Source organism: Bufo gargarizans, chromosome 4 (genome assembly GCF_014858855.1).
Source record: "Bufo gargarizans isolate SCDJY-AF-19 chromosome 4, ASM1485885v1, whole genome shotgun sequence".
NCBI lineage: Eukaryota > Metazoa > Chordata > Amphibia > Anura > Bufonidae > Bufo > Bufo gargarizans.
Window position 1 is genome coordinate 14573118 of NC_058083.1, and position 20245 is coordinate 14593362.

A 20245-nucleotide genomic window follows, 5' to 3' on the forward strand; every position below is an offset into this window, starting at 1 on the left:
AATACAGAGGGCACTTCACAGTGAAGCTCCACCCCCAGGGCACTTGCCGGAGCAGAATCTGGCAGAATAAAAGTTGATATTCTCACTACTCCTGATGAGAAAAGCTCCACAAAAGGTCAGCGGTTTAGCGTGCTCAGTGGATGTTCACAGACTTTGTGTTCTGGCAGAAACATTACTAATGATGCTTTGACAGCAAAATGGCATTTAAAGGGAACCTGTTACCGGGATTTTGTGTATAATGCTGAGGATATGGATTGCTAGATGGCCGCTAGTACATCCGCAATACCCAGTCCCCATAGCTCTGTGTGCTTTTATTGTGTAAAAAACCTGATTTGATACATACGCAAATTAACCTGAGATGTGTCCTGTATGTGAGATGAGTCAGGGACAGGACTCATCTCAGGTTCATTTGCATATGTATTTTTTTTACACAATAAAGGCACACAGAGCTATGGGGACTGGGTATTGCGGAAGTGCTAGCGGCCATCTAGCAACCCATGTCCGCAGCTCTATACCCACCCAAATTCCAGGTGACAGGTTCCCTTTAAGACTGAGTAAAGGTGGCTACACATTAGGTGAATGTTGGCCGAAATCACAGAGTTTACAAGCACCAGCCAACCATCTAAGGTATGAGGGTGTCCCATCTTTGCCCCAATGGCAGATGTTGGGTGAAAGATGTTCTCACTGGAGGCAGTATATTACTACCCTCTCCCCATTCAGAACACGTGCACGCTCATTTGAGCCATCATGTACATATGTTGGGGTGAAGAAGGGTCAAGAGAAATAGCTATCTGTTAGCTACCTTTGCATTCTGTTCTTTACCATGACTGGCTGCAGCAGTGACATTGTTCCCAAGTGGGACCTGAAGCTGGAGATCTGATGAGTGGGGATGCTATGGATTTCTGATCGTCCATTTTCCCTATACCTATGATTATGTAATACATTTTTTTCATAGCAAAATCTCTAGAAAGCACACCACTGTAGAACATTAGTAGTGATGAATCATGGTTTACCATCTAACAGTCTGACGATTTTAGAACTCCATGTCCGATCCCAGAGCTAGACAGGGAATTTAGGACTGCTGATTACTGATGGACTTGCCTGTGAAGTTGTTACCATCAGGCTCTATATTGTGCAACTTCCTATTGACTTTTTTGGTGAACTGACTACTGGCTTGTTTTTGGATTTGCCGCTTGACTGCTGGTCCTGCTTTTATTGCCTCTCCTGGTTACTGACCTTGGCCTGCCTCTGATTAACCTCTCATTTACTGCATTGCCTGTCTTTCCTGATTTTAACCATACTTGCTTACTCTTCTTTGTTCCTCCCTTGTCATTCTAGAAGGTCTCCCACTAGTGTGCCCCCCACCAGTTTTCTGTCATCTACACCACAGATGTAACCAGCATCCCTAGCAGCAAAGTCCATCTAGCTTTGCGGCAGGCTTTGGTGAAGTACTTAGGGGTAGCCTTAGCTTCTTACCACCTGGAGTAGTCTTGGAAGACTGGTAACAGTCTTGGAGTTCATTGGATGGTGACCTTAGTACTCCCTAACATCTTTACTGTAAGAGCAGTGAGACTAGGGAGGTCTATGGCTGAGGAGATTGTGATGATTGATTCATTGAATCAAGTTCAAGAGGGGCCTGGATGTCTTTCTTCAAAGACACAATTTTACATTTTATATGTACAATATTTCTTCAGATGAGGCTTTGATCCAAGGATTTATTTTGATTGCCAGATTAGAAGTCTGGAAGGAATTTTACCCCTTAATATTGAGCTATTCAGATCTACCTCATGAGTTTTTTTTGCCTTCTAATGGATCAACACAGCAGGATAATAGATAAGAACTACTGGACCTGTGTCTGTTCATCCTCTATGTGAATGACTAGCTAGTGACATCATTTATACACATCTATCTTTCTGCCTGTCCGAATTTGAACCCCCTAGTCAAAGCCCTCCACAGGTGAGTAAAGAAGAGATATTTTTTCACTTTTTGGTCCTCAATGAATGATAAGTAGAGTATACACCACAGGACAGTCTCTTTAACCCTTTTTGTTTTAAAATGTGCCCAACTTTCACCCAAAAATTAAAAAATCAACGCTCATTGACTTTGTAGGTTACTTTTCTTCAGTTCTTCCTGTACTAGGATGAGAAAGCTCCCATTACAGCTGATGTAGCCTTTACAAGAATATTTAGTAACTCAAGATGCTGTCTTGGCAAGTTTAATTGGACAAGAATTCTCACACTAAAGAACTTTACAACCTACACACATTTTACATCTTATTACTTACCCCTTGTGGCAAATTTAAGTTACTCTCCCGTTGTCATTAAAATGTGTTTTGGCCAAACCTTAATGCGTTCTGCGATGAACTTCATGTACGTTTCGCCCTCAGCGGGCTCCTTTGCTGTCTCTATCAACATTCGAAGATTAGTGGAAACAGCGCTTTGATTTCGGGGATACCTTCTTCTGGAATTCTAAATAATTCTGGAAACTTTTTTTTTTAACCGTTTAGCGAGATGAAAGCTGCGGAGAACTGGCAACCTTTTTACTGTGGTTTATAGACAGGGCAAGTGGGTTAAAATTATACGGGTTGGAAGTTTATAAAAACAAAAAATAAAAGCCAACTTGCTTTACAGTTGGCAAGTTACCATTCGAGAGAAGAAAAAAAAAATCACAGCGCTTAGTGGTTACATCGACCATAAGTTGAAAGCCAATCTTAACACCTGGTTGTGCCAACGCCAGCGAAATAGATCAGTTATTGCTGGATCCTGCTTACATCTTGTGTTCTAGAGCCTATGGGAGATGAGGCACTAAATTATTCCAGCCTCACACTGAGTGTAGGTTTAGGAATACTTAGTACTGGCAATGGACAGATTGAAAATATTTTCCTTAGAGATTCCGGGCTCCCAATATAGTTGTGCTAATTAGTTCAATAAATATTGGTTTACATTTTTTTTCGACATATTTGCTTGTTGAGCCAGTTTAATGCGTATTGTGCTTTTTCTTGCATGTTAATGGTGCCGATTGGCAAGTCCATTGCTATATTTGCTTTTCTACAAGGCATTCTTCTGAGAGAGAAATGTATGCCAGAGTGCCACGAATATGACATATGAAAAGGAAGAATTTGATGACTGCCTGCAGGGCAGACTGGTCATAGACCCTACAGGGGAAATTTCCCAGTGGGCCGATGCCCCGGGGGGCCACCCACACCCTACTTACTTTCTCTTGCTAACTACCTAATGATCTGATGCTTTCAGCTGAGATGAATGCGCTGAGCATCAGGTACTCTTGATGCTTCCTGAATTCAATTGTATGGCCCAATATATTCATTAAAAACAAGAGGATAGAGTGTGCAACGATTGATGGCCACCACAGAGGGACAACTTCTGGGGCAGTATCTAGTGCTGCACTGTGGTATTTAGTTCTGCTGGGGCAGTATTTTGTGTTGCACTATGGTATTGGTGAACCAATCTACTTGTGTTGGCCCCATCTACTTGTTTTGGCATTGCCTACTTGTGTTGGCCTGCCTTCTATCAATTTGGACTCGCCTACAACATTGGGACCACTTTTAGTTTTTTTCCAGGGCCACTTTAAGGTCCCAGTCTGCCCCTGACTGCCTGGCATTGAGCTTAAGGCCGGCCATACATATTAGATAGCTGTTTGACAGGTAGCTGTCTCTCCTGACCCTGTCATACACATGCCCGCTCCGCTTAGTCAACTTTTCACGTGTCCTGAACAGAAGGAAGGGAAAAGCTGCTGCCAGATATCTCCAACAGTGTCTTATCTCACTGAGAACAGATCCAAATCCATGTCCCTGCCCTGTCCTTATCTTTTCTGATGTCTACCATCAGTGGAGAGTGGGGAGGCCTCCATACACATTAGATGGTTGGCCAGTCCCGCTGAAATTTGTGAGTTTGGACTACATTTATCTAATGTGCACGGTCTACTTAACAGTAATGGGCAATCATCTTGGCATGTCTGGTTGAGCCCCTGTTAGTTTTATCTAGCCCCAATAGGATTAGCTGAGCTCTTAAAAGGGTTGTCCCACAAAAAAATATTCAGTAGTTTTCAAACCAGCACCTGGATCTGAATACTTTTGAAATTTAATGTGATTAAAATGTATTCTAGCTAGAGTTATTCAATGATATCTAGCTGTATAGCTCCACCTGCTGTTTGCTCTTTTTTTAATTTCTCTGTCCTGCTCACTGACACGGAAGCACATGCTCAGTTCCATCCTTCAACTGCCACCAGCAGAAAGGACACCTCCCCAAAGTTTATGTGTAGATCTCTGGATCCATGTGAGGTACTGGACTGGGTCAAGTATTGTTAGTAAGTGGTTGTCATGTAGTAGATTATGTATGATTTACATTTTTTACATGGGATAACCCCTTTAACGTGCCTCTGTAATGACAGACTTGGCCTTTAAAATATAGACATTTATAAGATGCCCATAAGGTGTTAATGCAGTGGGCACAGAGTTGTTTGCCATCCCTTTGTCGTGAAAAGGATGTACGGGTGGTGTTTGAGTGGATGTCCATTCACGACTCTCCAATCAGTGGTGCCACTGCCAGATGTCAGCACTATCCCTCAGATGCTGGTTGCCCACTGAATTTCTTACTGGCATCTAATAGATGCCTGTGTTAACACTATGCACTGAGGACAGAGCTGTGTCATGAAATGCGGACAAATAGAGCACTATAGGAAATCAGGAAACGAAAATGATAGTGCTTCTTACATGTTATCAATACAAAGGAATGCTGAGAATGACCATAACAGCAGGAGCGGAGTGTAAATCTTTTGGGAGGCAGTGACCTGCTCACCCATGCCTTTATGTCAGAGAGGATAGGGCTCCATGTAACAGGGGCAATGTCATAAAGTGTATGGGGATAGTAAAATATGTTACCAATCAGATGTGGAGAATCTTGACAGCAGCAGGACAAAAGTGTGATGGTCTTGTAGGAGACAGTGACCTGTCTACTCGTGTCATAGTATTAAGGACAAGGTTGCGTGTGGTGGAGTCAGTCTCATAAAGTGGAAGTGGATATCAAACCTTGTAACCAGTTAGATGATGGGAATAATGACAGCAGTAGAAGAGTGTGCTGCCTTTGAAAGGCAGTGACTTGTTCACTCAGGCTTAAGTTAGAGAGAACAAGGCTGTGTGAGATTTCATATAAGATGTAGTGGCATAAGGCGGGTGAGAAGAGAAAATCATGTAACCAATCAAATAATGGGAATAATAGCAGCGGGAGAAGAGTGTGTTTTCTTTCATGAGGTAGTGACCTGACTGTGGCACTGCCAGTACTGCTTAATAAATACAGATATATATTGTCTGTCTGTGATTTATTTAATTGTAATATACATAAATTTTATTACTATACAAGAATATAGTCTGCAGTTTATTGTATTACAAAGGGTTTGTTCGGTATTGTATCCAATTTATGCTCTGTCTCCCTAGGGTAGTACAGAAGCCTGGGGAACATACAATTCATGGCCCCTCTTTATGATCCACTGGACTATAGTGAGCTGTGCTTTTGGCACCAAGGAGTAAACAATACTGAGAATTTAAAAAGGTTTTCCAATTTTTTTTTCTACTGATGACCTATTCTCTGTATTGGTGATTAGTATCAGATCGGTGGGGATCCGACACTCGGGACCCCTGATGATCAGCTGTTTTTGAAGGCAGCAACGCTCCTGTGAGCGCTACTGCCTTTTCCATGCTCACCAAGTACAGCGGTTGTGCTTGGTATGGGAGCTGAGCTGCTCCTAGGCCACGTGACACATGAACGTGTGGTCACATGGCCTAGGAAAAGCAGAGAGAATGCCGCGGCACTACTGCTAGCGCCGCTGCCTTCTCAAACTGCTGATTGGCGATCCAATCAGATACTGCTGACTAGTGTTGAGTGAATTAAAGTTCACGAAGTGGACTTTGATACAAATTTCAGGGAAAATTCAATTTGCCACTAAGATTAATTTCCTTGTGCTTTGTGGTAACGAATAAATTTTCCCTAAAATGGCGCAAAAACAAAAAAACATACTCGCCTCATCCATTTGCCCGCGAAGAGTCCTGCGCTGCCATCTTGATTGAAGATCCCACGCGAAATCTTGTGCAGTGACGTATGACGTCATCACGTTGGCCAGAGGATCTCAAAACCGGACCATAATGGATCAGTTTTATTTAACACATCAGGATGCATCCGTTCCGTTAGGATGCAGTTGTGTTAAATCGAAACTGAACAAACCGCATCCGTCACTAAAAGCAATGTAAGTAAATGGGTGACGGATTTGTTATTTTTAGGATCCGAAAAAAACGGATTCGGTAACATTGACATTGTTTGTAGTGACGGATCCGGGTTGTTCCATTTTTCGATGACCAGACACAAAACCACAGCTTGCAGTGTTTTTGTGTCCGGTCACGAAACGGAATGCTACCAGAACGGAATGCATACATCCTGAATGGAGTTTACCCCTTTCATAATACATTGGCCCTAAACTGGACCGTTGTGTCCCGATTTTGAGATTCTCTGTCGGATCTCAAAACTGGAATGCTAAAGCGCTGATGTGAAAGTAGCCTTAGTCCTAATTATGTGGGGGGATTAATGGGATTTAAAAAAAAAAAATCCAAATAAATCTCTACTTTTTTAACCTTTTTTTAAAAAAAATCTATTTAGTTCCACTATGGGAATAACCATGCAATTGTTCAATTGCTACTATAATACAGTGCAATATTTCTATAATACAGTAACGGTACAAAGATGCAAGACCTGGGGACCTTCATTAGTCGCCCACCTGCCATGGAAACTCCCAGGTATCCCACGTTTTCCCTTCTCCCTCTATAAACCACTTACAGATCTCTAATGTATCTTGTAAACACCGTCTCTGCATCCCACTGTCTTTTGCCATATTTACTACGTTTTACCCCAATATTACATTAAAGGGGTTATCCAAGGCCTATAATGCCTCCCTATATACCCGGGCCCCTCACACAGATTGTACTTACCTTGCTCCCTGGCACTCGTATAGCTTCTGATGCCGCTGCATCTCTCCGTCGCGTGGATGACAATATCCGACTTCGGGGAGGGGGCAGCCAATAGAAGGCCGCGACGGGAACAAGCCTCCGTAGCATTGCGGATGACTCTAGGGAGGCTCGTTCTCGTCGTGACCTGCTATTGACTAAACTAATGACCCCCCCCCCCCCCCCCACGCCAGATTTTTTCATCCGCGCAACGAGGAGATGCAGCGGCAGCCATGCCGGCATCAGAAGCTACGCGGTTGCTGGGGAGAGAGAGTTAAGTACTATCCTATCTGTGTGAGGGGCCCGGGCATAAGGGGAGGCATTATAGGCCTTAGATAACCCCTTTAAGGACAAGTCCAGAGATTCAAACCTCTAGATTTGTAACCCACTCTATAACCAGATGAGGACCATGACCATCTTAGAAGGTGACTCCAATACCATTCTTGTGCCTGCCTCTAGGTCAACTGCAGCAGTCTTTTATAGTGTTGTTCATTTTCATGTGCTGCCTGACAGATCATTTGTCCAGACTTCAAGCTTTACTCTTTATGGGAAGAGCTCCTAAGTCAAGGAGGAACATATTTGAGAAGATGTGATAGAAACATCCTCCACTAATGTAAAACTGCTTGTTCTACTCAATAAGAGCTCCAAAAATTCTTATATAACATTGATCTTCATAAGAAGTATAATTTAACCTTTACGGGAAGGAACATGTTACTACAAAAACATACCTAATGGTTGGATAATTACCGTCAGATGATCCAGTCATGGCCTCCCTCTTTGTTCAGGCTGGTAGTCATCAGAAACACTAGAAAGAAGGGAAACCTCTCCAAGCAGGAGGGACATAAGTTAAACCGTGACTTTTGTCCACCCGTGCCAGACTTGGCAATTCTATTTTATCCGTGTGCCAAGAAGCAAGAGCCACCCCTGATTTTCTTTGAGAGCGATGACATCACACACATTTCTTCCTCAGCCAATCAGAGCTCACCATTCGGCGGCAGCAGCTGTCACTCATACCAGCTGAACGTGAAGTCAGAAGTGATAAGAGGCTCTCGAGACTCGTTGAACAAGGAAACTTAACGCTAGTAGTGGGAATTGAATAGTTTTGGTGTTACATTTCACATTTTGTTATTTTCATGATACATTTAAATAAGCATCTCCGCGTAGAGGAAATCGTCCAAATTATAAAAGACTTCAGCCAAACCTGTCAAAGCTTAAGCTGCACACTACACTAATGAGCCGTGGCGTTTGGAATACAAATGGGATATGCCTGGAGGGACAGACAAATCAATGTAGTAATTACTGAGCAAGCCAATCCAGCCTCCCTGCGCTCCTCAGGCTTCTAGTGTTGTTGATTGACTTCTGAAGCAGCAGAAATATTTAGCCCCAAACGCACAGATTTCTTTTCACCTCCAACGATTTGTATGTAAATGATAGAACCCCCAAAAGGGCTTTTCCACGTCTTGGTGCAGCTTCCATGGTCTGGGCACTTGTGTTTTGACCTGAAGAAGTCATAGCACTCCTAAAACTAACATAGTTAGGGGTTGTCCAAGTTAAATAAATACTTAGGCAGCCCCTGGGCATAAAAAAAAACCGATCCTCACTCTTATTGTCCCCTGCTGCTGCAATCCTGATAGATCTTCCTGGCTGCAGCAGTGGTGCGCCGTACACATAGGTGCACGTCAATAGAAAAGTTGGACCGCCACTCAAAACACTAAGAGAAATGTGGAACCAAACACATTTATTAAACACAATAAAACAAATCCAGGTACAGTCTATCGATAGAATATCGATTATAAAAAATTGATTAAAGTAAATCGATCAGATAAAATCGAGTCGAATAAAATACATGAAATAAAAATCAACATAAAACACAATATTCTAAATCGATTACTACTGAATTTCTTCTGGAACCTTATGTATATCGGTGGAAGTCCCAGTACAAAAAAACCATATATATGGGTGAGTCCCAGTGGCAAGTATCGAGATATAAAGGGCCCCCAATCCTTGTATAAAGGGCACAGTTTTGCCTAAGTTTCAGGCTTGTACAATCAATATCACCAGTTTTCAAAGGTGAATACTGTATATTCCTGCGTATAAGACTACTTTTTAACACATGAAAATCTTCTCAAAAGTCGGGGGTCGTCTTATACGCCGGGTATGGCGGGCGCTGCAGTGCCGGGACGCCCGAATTATCAACAGAGAGAGCCCGGGCTATTGCCTTGTATCCCCAGCAGCTGAGAGCTGCGATGTAACCCACGGCATATGCCCCCCCCTGCGCTGTACCTTGTATACCGCCCCCTGCTCTGTACCTTGTATGCCTCCCCCCTGCTCTGTACCTTGTATGCTCCTTGTACCGCCATCCTACCGGCCGCTCGCATCTCGCTCCTACACATGTGCGAGATTTAATGCGGCAAGCGTTGATACACGGGATCCTCACGGCCGCTCGCATCTCGCTCCTGCGCATGTGCGAGATATCCGTGCGGCGTATCTAAGTGTGGCGCAGATGTGCATATGTGAATGTGAATATGAAGAATAACATAACAAAAACATGTTCAGGGTATAGGTGGCACATGTTTAGGGTCTGGGAGGCAGGGAGGGAGGACAAGAAAGGTGGTGGGATGCAGGGATGGTGGTGATACCATGGGATGGCGGTGGTACCTAGGGATGGTGGTGGGATGCAGGGAAGGCAGTGGTATCTAGGGATGGTGGTGGGATGCAGGGATGGTGGTGGGATGCAGGAATGGTGGTGGGATGCAGGAATGGCAGTGGTACCCAGGGATGGTGGTGGGTATTCAGGGATGGCAGAGGTACCCAGGGATGGTGCTGGGATTCAGGGATGGCAGAGGTACCCAGGGATGGTGGTGGGATGCAGTAATGTACTGCTGTGTGTTGAAAAAGGGGTAGTCTTATACAGCGAGTATATCCCAAACTCTATATTTTCAGTGTAAAAGTTGGGGGTCGTCTTATACGCCTAGTCGTCTTATACGCCGGCATATACGGTATGTATTTTTGGTTACTCACAACCCTTTGCGCTGATCAAGAGATTCTTTTTCTGCGTGTGGAAGTTATTTCAGGTGGCGTCCCACCATTCACATCCCAATCCAGCAGTGTTGGTTTCTCTTTGCAGCGACTCTCAGGACCTCGTCTCAAATCTCGTGGGACTTGGTCCGTCTGTAGGTTTTCGTGAGTCAAGCGAAATTTTTATCCTTGGTAATAGAGTTTAATACATGGCCATGTATAGTTCGTAGTCGAATTCACGCACAGGTATTCCGCCCAGACGCGTTTCGAGATAACTTATCTCTTCCTCAGTGGGTCACTGCTGGATTGGGATGTGAATGGTGGGACGCCACCTGAAATAACTTCCACACGCAGAAAAAGAATCTCTTGATCAGCGCAAAGGGTTGTGAGTAACCAAAAATACATATTCACTTTTGAAAACTGGTGATATTAACTGTACAAGCCTGAAACTTAGGCGAAACTGTGCCCTTAATACAAGGATTGGGGGCCCTTTATATCTCGATACTTGCCACTGGGACTCACCCATATATATGGGTTTTTTGTACTGGGACTTCCACCGATATACATAAGGTTCCAGAAGAAATTCAGTAGTAATCGATTTAGAATATTGTATTTTATGTTGATTTTTTATTTCATGTATTTTATTCGACTCGATTTTATCTGATCGATTCATTTTAATCGATTTTTTTATAATCGATATTCTATCGATAGACTGTACCTGGATTTGTTTTATTGTGTTCAATAAATGTGTTTGGTTCCACATTTCTCTTAGTGTTTTGAGTGGCGGTCCAACTTTTCTATTCACATTTACCTTAATGAGAGCAAGGGGTGGCTCTTCCTGTCCAGAGCACCAGCCGTGATTGTCCACCGTGAGCCATCCGTTTATTGTTTTTTACATAGGTGAACGTGCAGCCAATCACTGGCCTCAGCAGTCACTTCTGAGACCAGTAATTGGCTGCAGTGGTGATGTGGTGTTCATAGGACGTTGCCACTTTAGCCAGGTGAACAAGTGGAAATTATCCACAGAGAAGAACAGGAAACATCAGGGGAGAAAAAGGGCTAAGTATACTTTCTTCTGTTATTGTAGTGCATGTACAGGGGCTGCCCAAGTTTTTATTTAACTCAGACATCCCCTTTAAGAGTAAACTCTATTCTCTATCTTATGTACTGTATGTGGTTTGTCGGGAAAAAATGATGTGAGAACTCCCAACCACCCTGCAATCCATCAGCGGTGGTCGTGCTTGCACACCTTAGGAAAAAGCACTGGCCTCTCTGGTGGCCGGGACCGTGGGAGCGCAGATAGGCTAGTACTTTTCACTTCAGTGTGCAAGCACGGCCACCACCGATGGATTGCAGGGCGGTCGTAACCATGGAAACGAGCAGTGTATAACATGCATGGTGGAAAAATGAATCCAGCCAGCAAAGGAAGTAATATGGACAATCACAATACATTAGTAAGTGGCTCGTATTACCTTCCTCTACATAACAAATGCTATTTGCTAAAGTGAGACAACCCCTTTAATAGCAGGGGACCCTAAAGATCTCGAGCCACAATAAAGCATGATATGTTTTATAAAACTGCAAACACATAAGAAAATCAACTTCATTACCTTTGGATTAAGGTAAAAATGTTAGTAGAAGTTATTGTAGCTCTTAATGGTAAGGGTTACGATTTTCTTAACAGATGCCCCGGCTCCAGCTAGCTAGTGCAGATGTATTCATATTAATAGACGCATTAAAAAACATATTTTTCATGTATGCAGCTGCTAATATGTGACTAATGCATCATAAAAATTATGGGCAGCAGCTCTCCCCACATCTGCTGCAATCTTTGTTTTGTCTGTTCGGAGTTATTTACACGAAATATGTGTTCTCTAGATTTTGCACGCTTCCTGTTCAGCAGCAAAAAGCTGCCGACACCTCCTGGGCGATCGACGTTTTATTGAATTCTACTATTGCTTTTTATGTTGTTTTTTTGCTTTGTGCTGTGAAATGTTCACAATACTACAAACAAACAAAAAGACAAAAGTCAGCAATTTTGAATCCCCGCCAAATCTATAGTTTGATATTCAAATCAAAATTTATACTCTGTGGCAGCCTATTGAAGAATGGTAGTTCCCAGGTTGGGAAAGGGGCTCCTGAAACGTCGCAGGTGACGCACTTTGCCTACCTCCGTGGTGAACCATACCGCTAGACGCTACTGCCATTAATGTACTTTTCTGCTAAAAGCTTGATGGACTGGTATGATATTACCGTATGTTTAGTTTTGCACATGTTAATAATTTAACAGAGACTTTTGATGCATATGGGTCCCTTGCCGTTTTTTGAGACTAAAGTTCCCAGGTTGGCCCTGTAGTCCCTCTTATGGACAAAAGGCACGTATATAGTCCCTTCTTCATTCAAGAAGTGAAGAGAGAACCTTGATGGTGACACCATACATTTCTTTTAGAAAAGATTGGAGGGACCCCACTGTACTATACTTTTACATCTATTCACCAATCAGCCATAACATTTTTAAAACCATCTGCCTAATATTGTGCAAGGCCCAACTTGTGCCACCAAAACAGCTAACCTGTTGAGGCATGGACTCCACAAGATCTCTGAAGGTGTCCTGTGGTATCTGGCACCAAGATGTTAACAGCAGATCCTGTAAGTTTTGAGGTGCGGCCTTCATGGATTGGACTTTTTTTTCAGCACATCCCACAGAAGCTCGATTAGATTAAGATCTGGGGAATTTAGAGACAAATTTAACCATGGCTTCCTAACCTTCAGCTTTTTGTCATGTTCCTCAAACCATTCCTAAACAATTTTTCAGTGTGGCTGGGTCATTGTCCTGCTGAAGGAGGCTAATGCCGTTAGAAAACACCACTGCCATGAATGAGGTGTATTTGAGTGTACGAAGTTTAAGTTGTGGTACATGTCGCATCCACATGAATGCCAGGAACCAAGGTTTCAGCACGTGTCTTTTCCCATAGTGCATCCTGATGACACCTCTTCCCGAGGTAAGTCATGCCTATGCAACCGGCCATCCATATTGATGCAAAAGAAAATGTGATTCATCAAACCAGGACACGTTATTCCATTCCTCCAGGTTCCAGTTCTGATGCTCATGTACCCATTGTCAGCACTCTCAGCAGTTTGGCCAGGGGTCAGCATAAGGACTCTGAAAGGATACACAGTAAGCTGCAATGCCTTGTGTCTTCTGGCACCGTTCTATCATAGCCAGGTTACATGCCGCTTTGGGACAGGTCACTGCTGTGGCTATTTATTGGCTGCAGCAGTCCTGTGGCGCCCATGAACAGGATGTTAATTCTGGGACCTACCCAGGCCGTCATGGAGCGATGCACCCGAAACCCAGTGGCAAGGACCAGGTAAGTTTGAACCCCTCTGTGTGTCCAACCACTCGGAAGATGTTTGTCGGGCTGCATCAGGCTACATAGGGGATTGTCTGAGTGGTGGTCTACTTGATGCATATTGCTGGCTCCGAGCATACAACCACATCTTCTGTCATTCTCTGCAGTTGGTGTACACAGAAACCCGAAACTCTGTTGCTGCTGGAAGGTCCCCTTCTGTCCTCTGCATCTGTAGGCTGACTGTTGATGACAAATAGTAGCCTTCCTGTGACATTGTAGGATTATGTTCACATCTTGTTTTTAGCCTATATTTTATGCTCCCAGCGATACACCAAAGGTCCTTAGATTATAAAGGTGCTTCGTGCCTTCCAGAAGAGTCTGGGAGAGATGCATTGCCTCCATTTTTTTATATTTTATATTTTATTTATACTGTGTTTCTCTGTATAGGGAAATCCTGTTGAATGACATACACTTTACATTATGGTTGGAGTTATGAAGGGTCATGCGCTACAATTCTAGCATAAAAAAAGCTAAATTTAAAGGCTATGTAAACCTTTGGAGGCAATTTTGTTTATGGTTGCATTTTCCTCATTTTGGGCTAAAAATCATTTTTTCAATTTGTCTTTTTAGAAAATATACAGCCGTTCTGTCGCAAAAAGGGTTAACTGTGTAGCTGTGTGAATTATACTTTTACTTTGTGCCAGTCGTCTAATAAACCTTATCTCTAAATTACTAAAAGGTTATAAACACTTAAAGTAGCACTCCCACCAAAATGTTTATTCTCTGAACTGTTAGAAAGTTACATGATTTAAACTGTAGTGAAGGTAATCTTAGCAGTGACTGTATTTGTGAGTTATAATCTTCCTTCTGATTCTCAGCTGTGTCATGTGACCAGCACTTTCCAAATAACACAGAATCTTATGTGTGGACAAGAATCCAGTTTATGTATTCCTAAGAGAGCCTCGATGTCATATTCATGGGAATGAATAGAGAAGTATCTGACGTCTTGTCCTGTGTCAGTTGAAGGTCGGAGAGTTGGTCACATGACACATCTGAGGATCAGAAGGGAGGTTATAACTTACCAATACAGTCACTGGTAAGAAGATTACCTTCACTACAGATTACATCATGCACATTTCTAACAAGTCAGAGAATAAAGATTTTTGTAAGAGCACTACTTTAAGCCACATTCTTATCAGTAAGATAAGAATTGAGCTATAATGAGCGTTTAATGCACTTTGTTTAAACTGATGATCTATCCTCTGGATAGATCATCAGCTTCTAATCCGTGGGGATCCGACAACCGGGACCCCCGCCGATCAGCAGTTTGAGAAAGCAGCGGCGCTCCAGCAGCGCAGCGGCCTTCTCACTGTTTACCGCAGGCCCAGTGACGTCACGACTAGTATCACTGGCCTGGGCGGGGCTAAGCTCTGTTTAAGTGAACAGAGCTTAGCCCCGCCCAGGCCAGTGATACTAGTCGTGACGTCACTGGGCCTGCAGTAAACAGTGAGAAGGCCGCGGCGCTGCTGGAGCGCCACTGCCTTCTCAAACAGCTGATCGGCAGGGCTCCCGGGTGTCGGACCCCTGACGATCAGAAGCTGATGATCTATCCAGAGAATAGATCATCAGTTAAAACAAAGTGAAGAACCCCTTTAAGGTCAGAGATAAGAAGCGATCAGCTGAGCTGCCTGACAGAAAGAGTAAAAATACAGAGCCTGCTACTAGAGATTCTCAAGGCTGTACAGGGAAAGGGGCTAAAATGTATAATAAAGACCAATTGGCCATGCATAGTCAAAGGGGTGGCCACAGGCACTCTCTTCACAAGAAGTTATCTTCACTGTTTGACTCCAACTATCGCAGACAGCATCATAGCGGCAAGTGCTTTGGCTGTGCAATGGTCCTGATAACACGGGAGCAGCGACCAGTTGAGGGAGGTGCACAGTTTTAAAAGTTTGAGTGGTGACAGGCCCTCTTTAAGCCAACGTATGTGTTGGGATTGTATGTAGGACGCGTATGGTGAAAGTAGAGAATAAAAAACAAAATGATATTTCCATTGGTGAAATGTTAGCAGCGCTACCCTATGGGAACCTTTTGCCAGACACTAGAAATTACATTGTGGGAGAAGTTCAGCCACTGAAGCACTGGCTTCTGCATTTTAAAGGGATTATTCCATGAAAATTTTTTTAATCTGATATCATATAGTATGTGACAGTCTCTTTCAAACAAACAGAACCAGCCCTGTACCTCACATGGATATAGAGATCTCCCCATCCATTGCTCTTGTGTCATTGAGATATATTTCAGTGAATAACTCAGTGGCTATACTACATTTTTAATTACATGTAAATAACAAAGGATTCAGATCCAGGTGCTGGTATGAAAAACGTAGAATTTTTTTTGTGGGACAACCCCTTTAACCCACCTTGAATCGTGCTCTGATTTTATCCCACAGAAGCCCATGGAGGTGGGGTTGCTGAGCCAGATGTCTGGTAACAACCAGTGTCACATCAAGAGAGAGCACAACATGCACCATTCAACTGTCGGAAAAAAATATGTCTGTCTTTGATAATTATCCTTTACGAATGTGAGCATTTCTGTAGTATATTAGATTACTTATCTTGTACCAATTCCGAGCCTCTCCCTGCATTGTAGCTCAGAACTAATTTTGCTGGTCGTCATTGGAAACAGTCATCAAGCTTGTTGTCATGCACAATGTTAACAGCGTAGCTGAGATACTCTGGCACTGAACCAGAAACTATTAAGAAGAGACACAATCACCTTAGAGTAGTGTAGTCGAGACAGAGGGGGTTGTTCCAATGTCATGTCAAGTGGGTGCTTACCTCGGTTGTGCATGGGTAGGCGCCACTGAAGTTACAGCTGGCAACTGCTGCGGTCTCACAGACTTCAGACAGTAAGGTGCTGCTGAGAAAACTTGACTAGAGGTGCAAATAAAAGTAATGGGTTTGGGACATGTTGCCAGAAAAAAATCAATAGAAAGTTAAGTATGCAGGTTTCTTTATTGAACAACGCGTTTCAAAGACAGATATTTCTGAGAATGATCCGTTCTTGAAACGTGTTGTCCTATAACAAAAGCCAGGATACTTATCTTTTGTTTGGGAGTTCTACGGTTTTGTCCTGGCAGGGCATCCCGAACCCATTACTGTTGTTGGCATCCCTACTGATGAGAAGTGATGCAATGCATTTGCAAAGTTGTAAAATGGAGCAAAAATGTGGACTCCCCCTTTAAACAGCAACGAGTGCTGTTTAGATTTTGGGTAAACGCTCTGTTAACAATAATGCAAGTGGAAAAGAAATTGTCCGTCTGCTCGTGTTTCTTCAGCGTAGTAATATTTCTGTATTAATTTGTGCATTTCTGCCCTTTGGTGATATTGTTTTCTTGAAATGTTTAGCGCACATTTATAAAATATTACGTTTCTTATCTCCAGGCACTTGGCAGCCATGTTGTAGGAAATCTGCCCTTTGCTTTTTATTTTAACCAGAGCGAAACATATTTTGCATAGCGAACAGATCCACAATGTTGTGCTGCAACTGAAATTCGAAAAGAAATATTCATTTTTGATGTTTTTTTTTCTTTCTTTTTACAGTTGATTTTCTACTATGGCGCCACAGACAACTGGTGTCCGGTCCAGTATTACGAAGACATTAAGAAGGATTTCCCTAAAGGCAATATCTGGCTGTGTGATAAAGGCTACAGACATGCCTTCGTTTTGGACTCCAGCAAAGAAGTAGCCTCATTGGTTATAAACTGGTCAAACGAGCAACTGGACCTCTGAGCTGGCCTCCTCCAAGAAATACTAGAATGGTAGCTCAGTTTTATGGTCCCGGGTTAGAGATCATAGAATGGTAGGGGTTACCATAGCTTAGATATATTTTAGGAGAATGTATGGCTCTCTTGTTGCTAGCTTTGATATACTTGACCAACATTTGACTGTACATGAGACCAAGAAGTGACAATCAGAAGATGTGCAATCCATAGGTCGGGTTAAGAGTTTTTGATGAATCTTCTGATCTTCAGTAGTTGAATGCATGGATGTAAATTACAAAAAAATTCGGTAATTCCAATCTCAGTGATGTGATCATTTAGCTGAAAGGGATTTATGACTATTCATTAATCGAATATACCAGCATTATGCAAAGATATAGCAGTGCCCTCTAGGGGGCAACAGAGTTTGCTAGAATTAAAAAAAAAAAGTCTAATATAGGTGTATAGAGTAATGACACCCAGTTTTTTAACCAAGGACAAAACAGTGAAAGTTCTCATTCCGAGGAAACCAGTTCTTAAAGGGCAGGGAGAAGACTAATTCAGAGTAATTTTCTGGTGGAGATGTGTTGAAAGTGTTGCCAACCCCCAAGTCATTATCACCTATGTATATGAATGTTTTTAGATGTGTAAAGGTGACTTAACAGCTTCAATAGCTGTCCTACAGCTGTTCCTCCCATACACACTGTGAGGGATTAGCTCTTTTTCAGGGGTCATTCTCACAGTTTTCGCCACAACAGCCGTATTGCAGACCAAACATGGGGTTTATTTTTATCGCAACAAAATATAAAATAACACCTTGCCCGGTAACATAATGCGTAAGTCCTGACTCTGACCTTGCGACCATCGTTTCCCAGACCTCGCGGAGTCCCCCAAAGTTCAGGCTAACACCTAGCCCCGTGGCCCCTCAGCCAGTCCGGCTGAGACCACTCTTCCAGAGCCTACAGCAGGACTCTGTTGCACAAAGACTCTCTCCCCTGACTGACAGTCTGGGCTGGGCTTTTATCCCAGACTGATTGTGACACCTGGTGCTGCCTCAGACCTGATTGACGGGGAAGACACAGAAACTCCTGCCATGAATCTCTAGCAGCTATGAGGCCTGTCACTGCCTCACATAACCCCCCTTCTTTGTTCAAGCCCGTAGGGGTGAACACTAGCATCATATCCAGATGCTCGTGAACGGGCATCGACCTGGCCTACAGTCTTCCCCTTATTCTGCCAGACCCAGGACAACAGCGCTTGGTTTGTCACAAACATGAATTTATTCCAGGGCAGATAATACCTACGGGATTGTCTTGCCCATCTCATGAGCAGGTACTCTCTTTCACGAGCGAGGATGATGCGCTTTCGCACCCGTGGTCTCTGTTTTCTTTTTTCTGTTCCTCTCCACATTTGGCATTCGGTCTCTGGAACTTCTCTCAGAAGATGTTTTTATATGACCGGCAGGCTCTCTTTTTAGATTTTCTGGCTCCTGCACATGCTCCTCATGTCCTTTCTTGGGCTACTGCAACTCTTGACCGAACTGTTCCCAGTCATGGTGAAGTCCCTACCCTTTCTCCTTTGCCTTGCAGGGCTCCTTCAGCAGAGCAGGCTTATCACCGCTCGCTTCTTTTACGTGCTTCCGATTCCAGCAGTGGCTTCCCCCGTTTTGGCGGCAGTTTCAGAGACCTCTGCTTCTTTAGTGTTTTTTTTCCACTTCGGTAGCCGCTCCTTCGGTCACTGCAGCATCTGAGGACTTCACGTCCTACAACACCTCGGCCTTAACTTCTTCAGCCTTGGTTTTCTTGGGCCCAGCATCACATACTTGCCCTCTTAAGTCCTTTTCCTCTTTCTCATCGAGGTAGAAGGTACCTGGGGACACCGGGGTCTTCACCAGACTCGTCAACTTCTGGCATTTTCTTCAGAGGCTCACTTAGGACACTGTTCTTCTTTCGGGAAGAATTCAGGAGAGCCAGCCCACAGTAGTAGACAGGATCCGCATACTGGTTGTCCATCTCCTCAGATCCCTTCCCCAGCAGACTGCTGGTACTTGGACGGCCTTGCAGGCGGAGGGGATGTCTTTTGGGAGCAGGTTCTGGCTACCCACTGCCATGAGTCTCTTGGCCTCTGCTTCCACATCAGCTCCCTCAACTGGTTCAGCAGAAAGATCTTCCGACTTCTCTGCCTCAGTCGGCACCGCAGCGTCACCATCTCCAGACCCTTTCTTAACAGGCTTTGGCTTAGACTTCTTGGACTCTTGTAGAGGATTCTCCTCTTCGGTTTTCTCATTTTCCTTTGATTGAGCCAACCTATCATCTCGAGAAGCTCTTGCCTTTAACTCTTCAGGCTTAGTCTTCTCCAACTCATCTCGCTCCTCTTGCGCTTCTTCAAGGGCTCTAGCCAAGGAAAGGGCCTTGGTCTCTTTTTCCCAAGCATCCGCCTTCGCTCGCTCAGGTTCTTCGGCATATCGGGCCAAGATGTATTTCTCTTCAGCCCGGGGCCGGTCAACCCTTTGTTTCTTCTTAGTTTTTCGCACCAATTTGTTTGAAGCGCCCGGCTCTTGGGCCTCCTGGTCCAGCTTCTCCTCGCTGGGTTCTGCTGCGGCAGATATAGGAGTATTACCATTCTCTTTTGGAAACCCTGTGGAGGTTCCACCCAGAGTCCCTATAAGCACTTTATCGGTCTCTACCGTCGTTTTCTGTATTTCTTTGGAGCATTTGCTCTTCACCTGGATATCAGGCCGTAGACCCTACAGCTCACTCATTTATTTCGGGGTCTCCTCCCTTGAACCCTCTGCAGCCTTCTTCGGTGACTCTGTGGAGACAGCTAGTCTTTTCTGTATTATATCTAGGGACTGTATAGAGAGGGAGGAATCATCTTCCTGCTTGCAGCTGTACCGACATGTCAGGTCATTTACCACGGCCTGGGTTTGGGTCTCAGACATGAGACTGAAGTCTCCCCACTTAACTCTCGTCATGTCAGATACAACTGTCATCTGGTCGCTACTAGTAACCACCTCAACTTCGCAAGACTTCGACCTGGTAGCTTCCCTCTCGGAGTTGCTAATGGTCACAGCATATACGTCACCTATGCCGCTTGTTTCATTAT

At 43.8% G+C, this 20245-nt stretch overlaps 1 protein-coding gene across 5 annotated transcripts in view; it reads left to right on the forward strand.

Annotated features, from left to right (window-relative positions):
• LDAH (lipid droplet associated hydrolase) overlaps positions 1-18722 on the forward strand; it is a 249584-nt gene extending 230862 nt beyond the window's left edge. For all 5 annotated transcript variants that reach the window (XM_044289610.1, XM_044289615.1, XM_044289614.1 and 2 more), the window contains one exon: positions 16983-18722. In XM_044289610.1, coding sequence (XP_044145545.1) covers positions 16983-17171 — 189 coding nt within the window. In that variant the 3' untranslated portion in view covers positions 17172-18722. The remainder of the gene's footprint in view (positions 1-16982) is intronic.
• The last annotated feature ends 1523 nt before the right edge of the window (positions 18723-20245 follow it).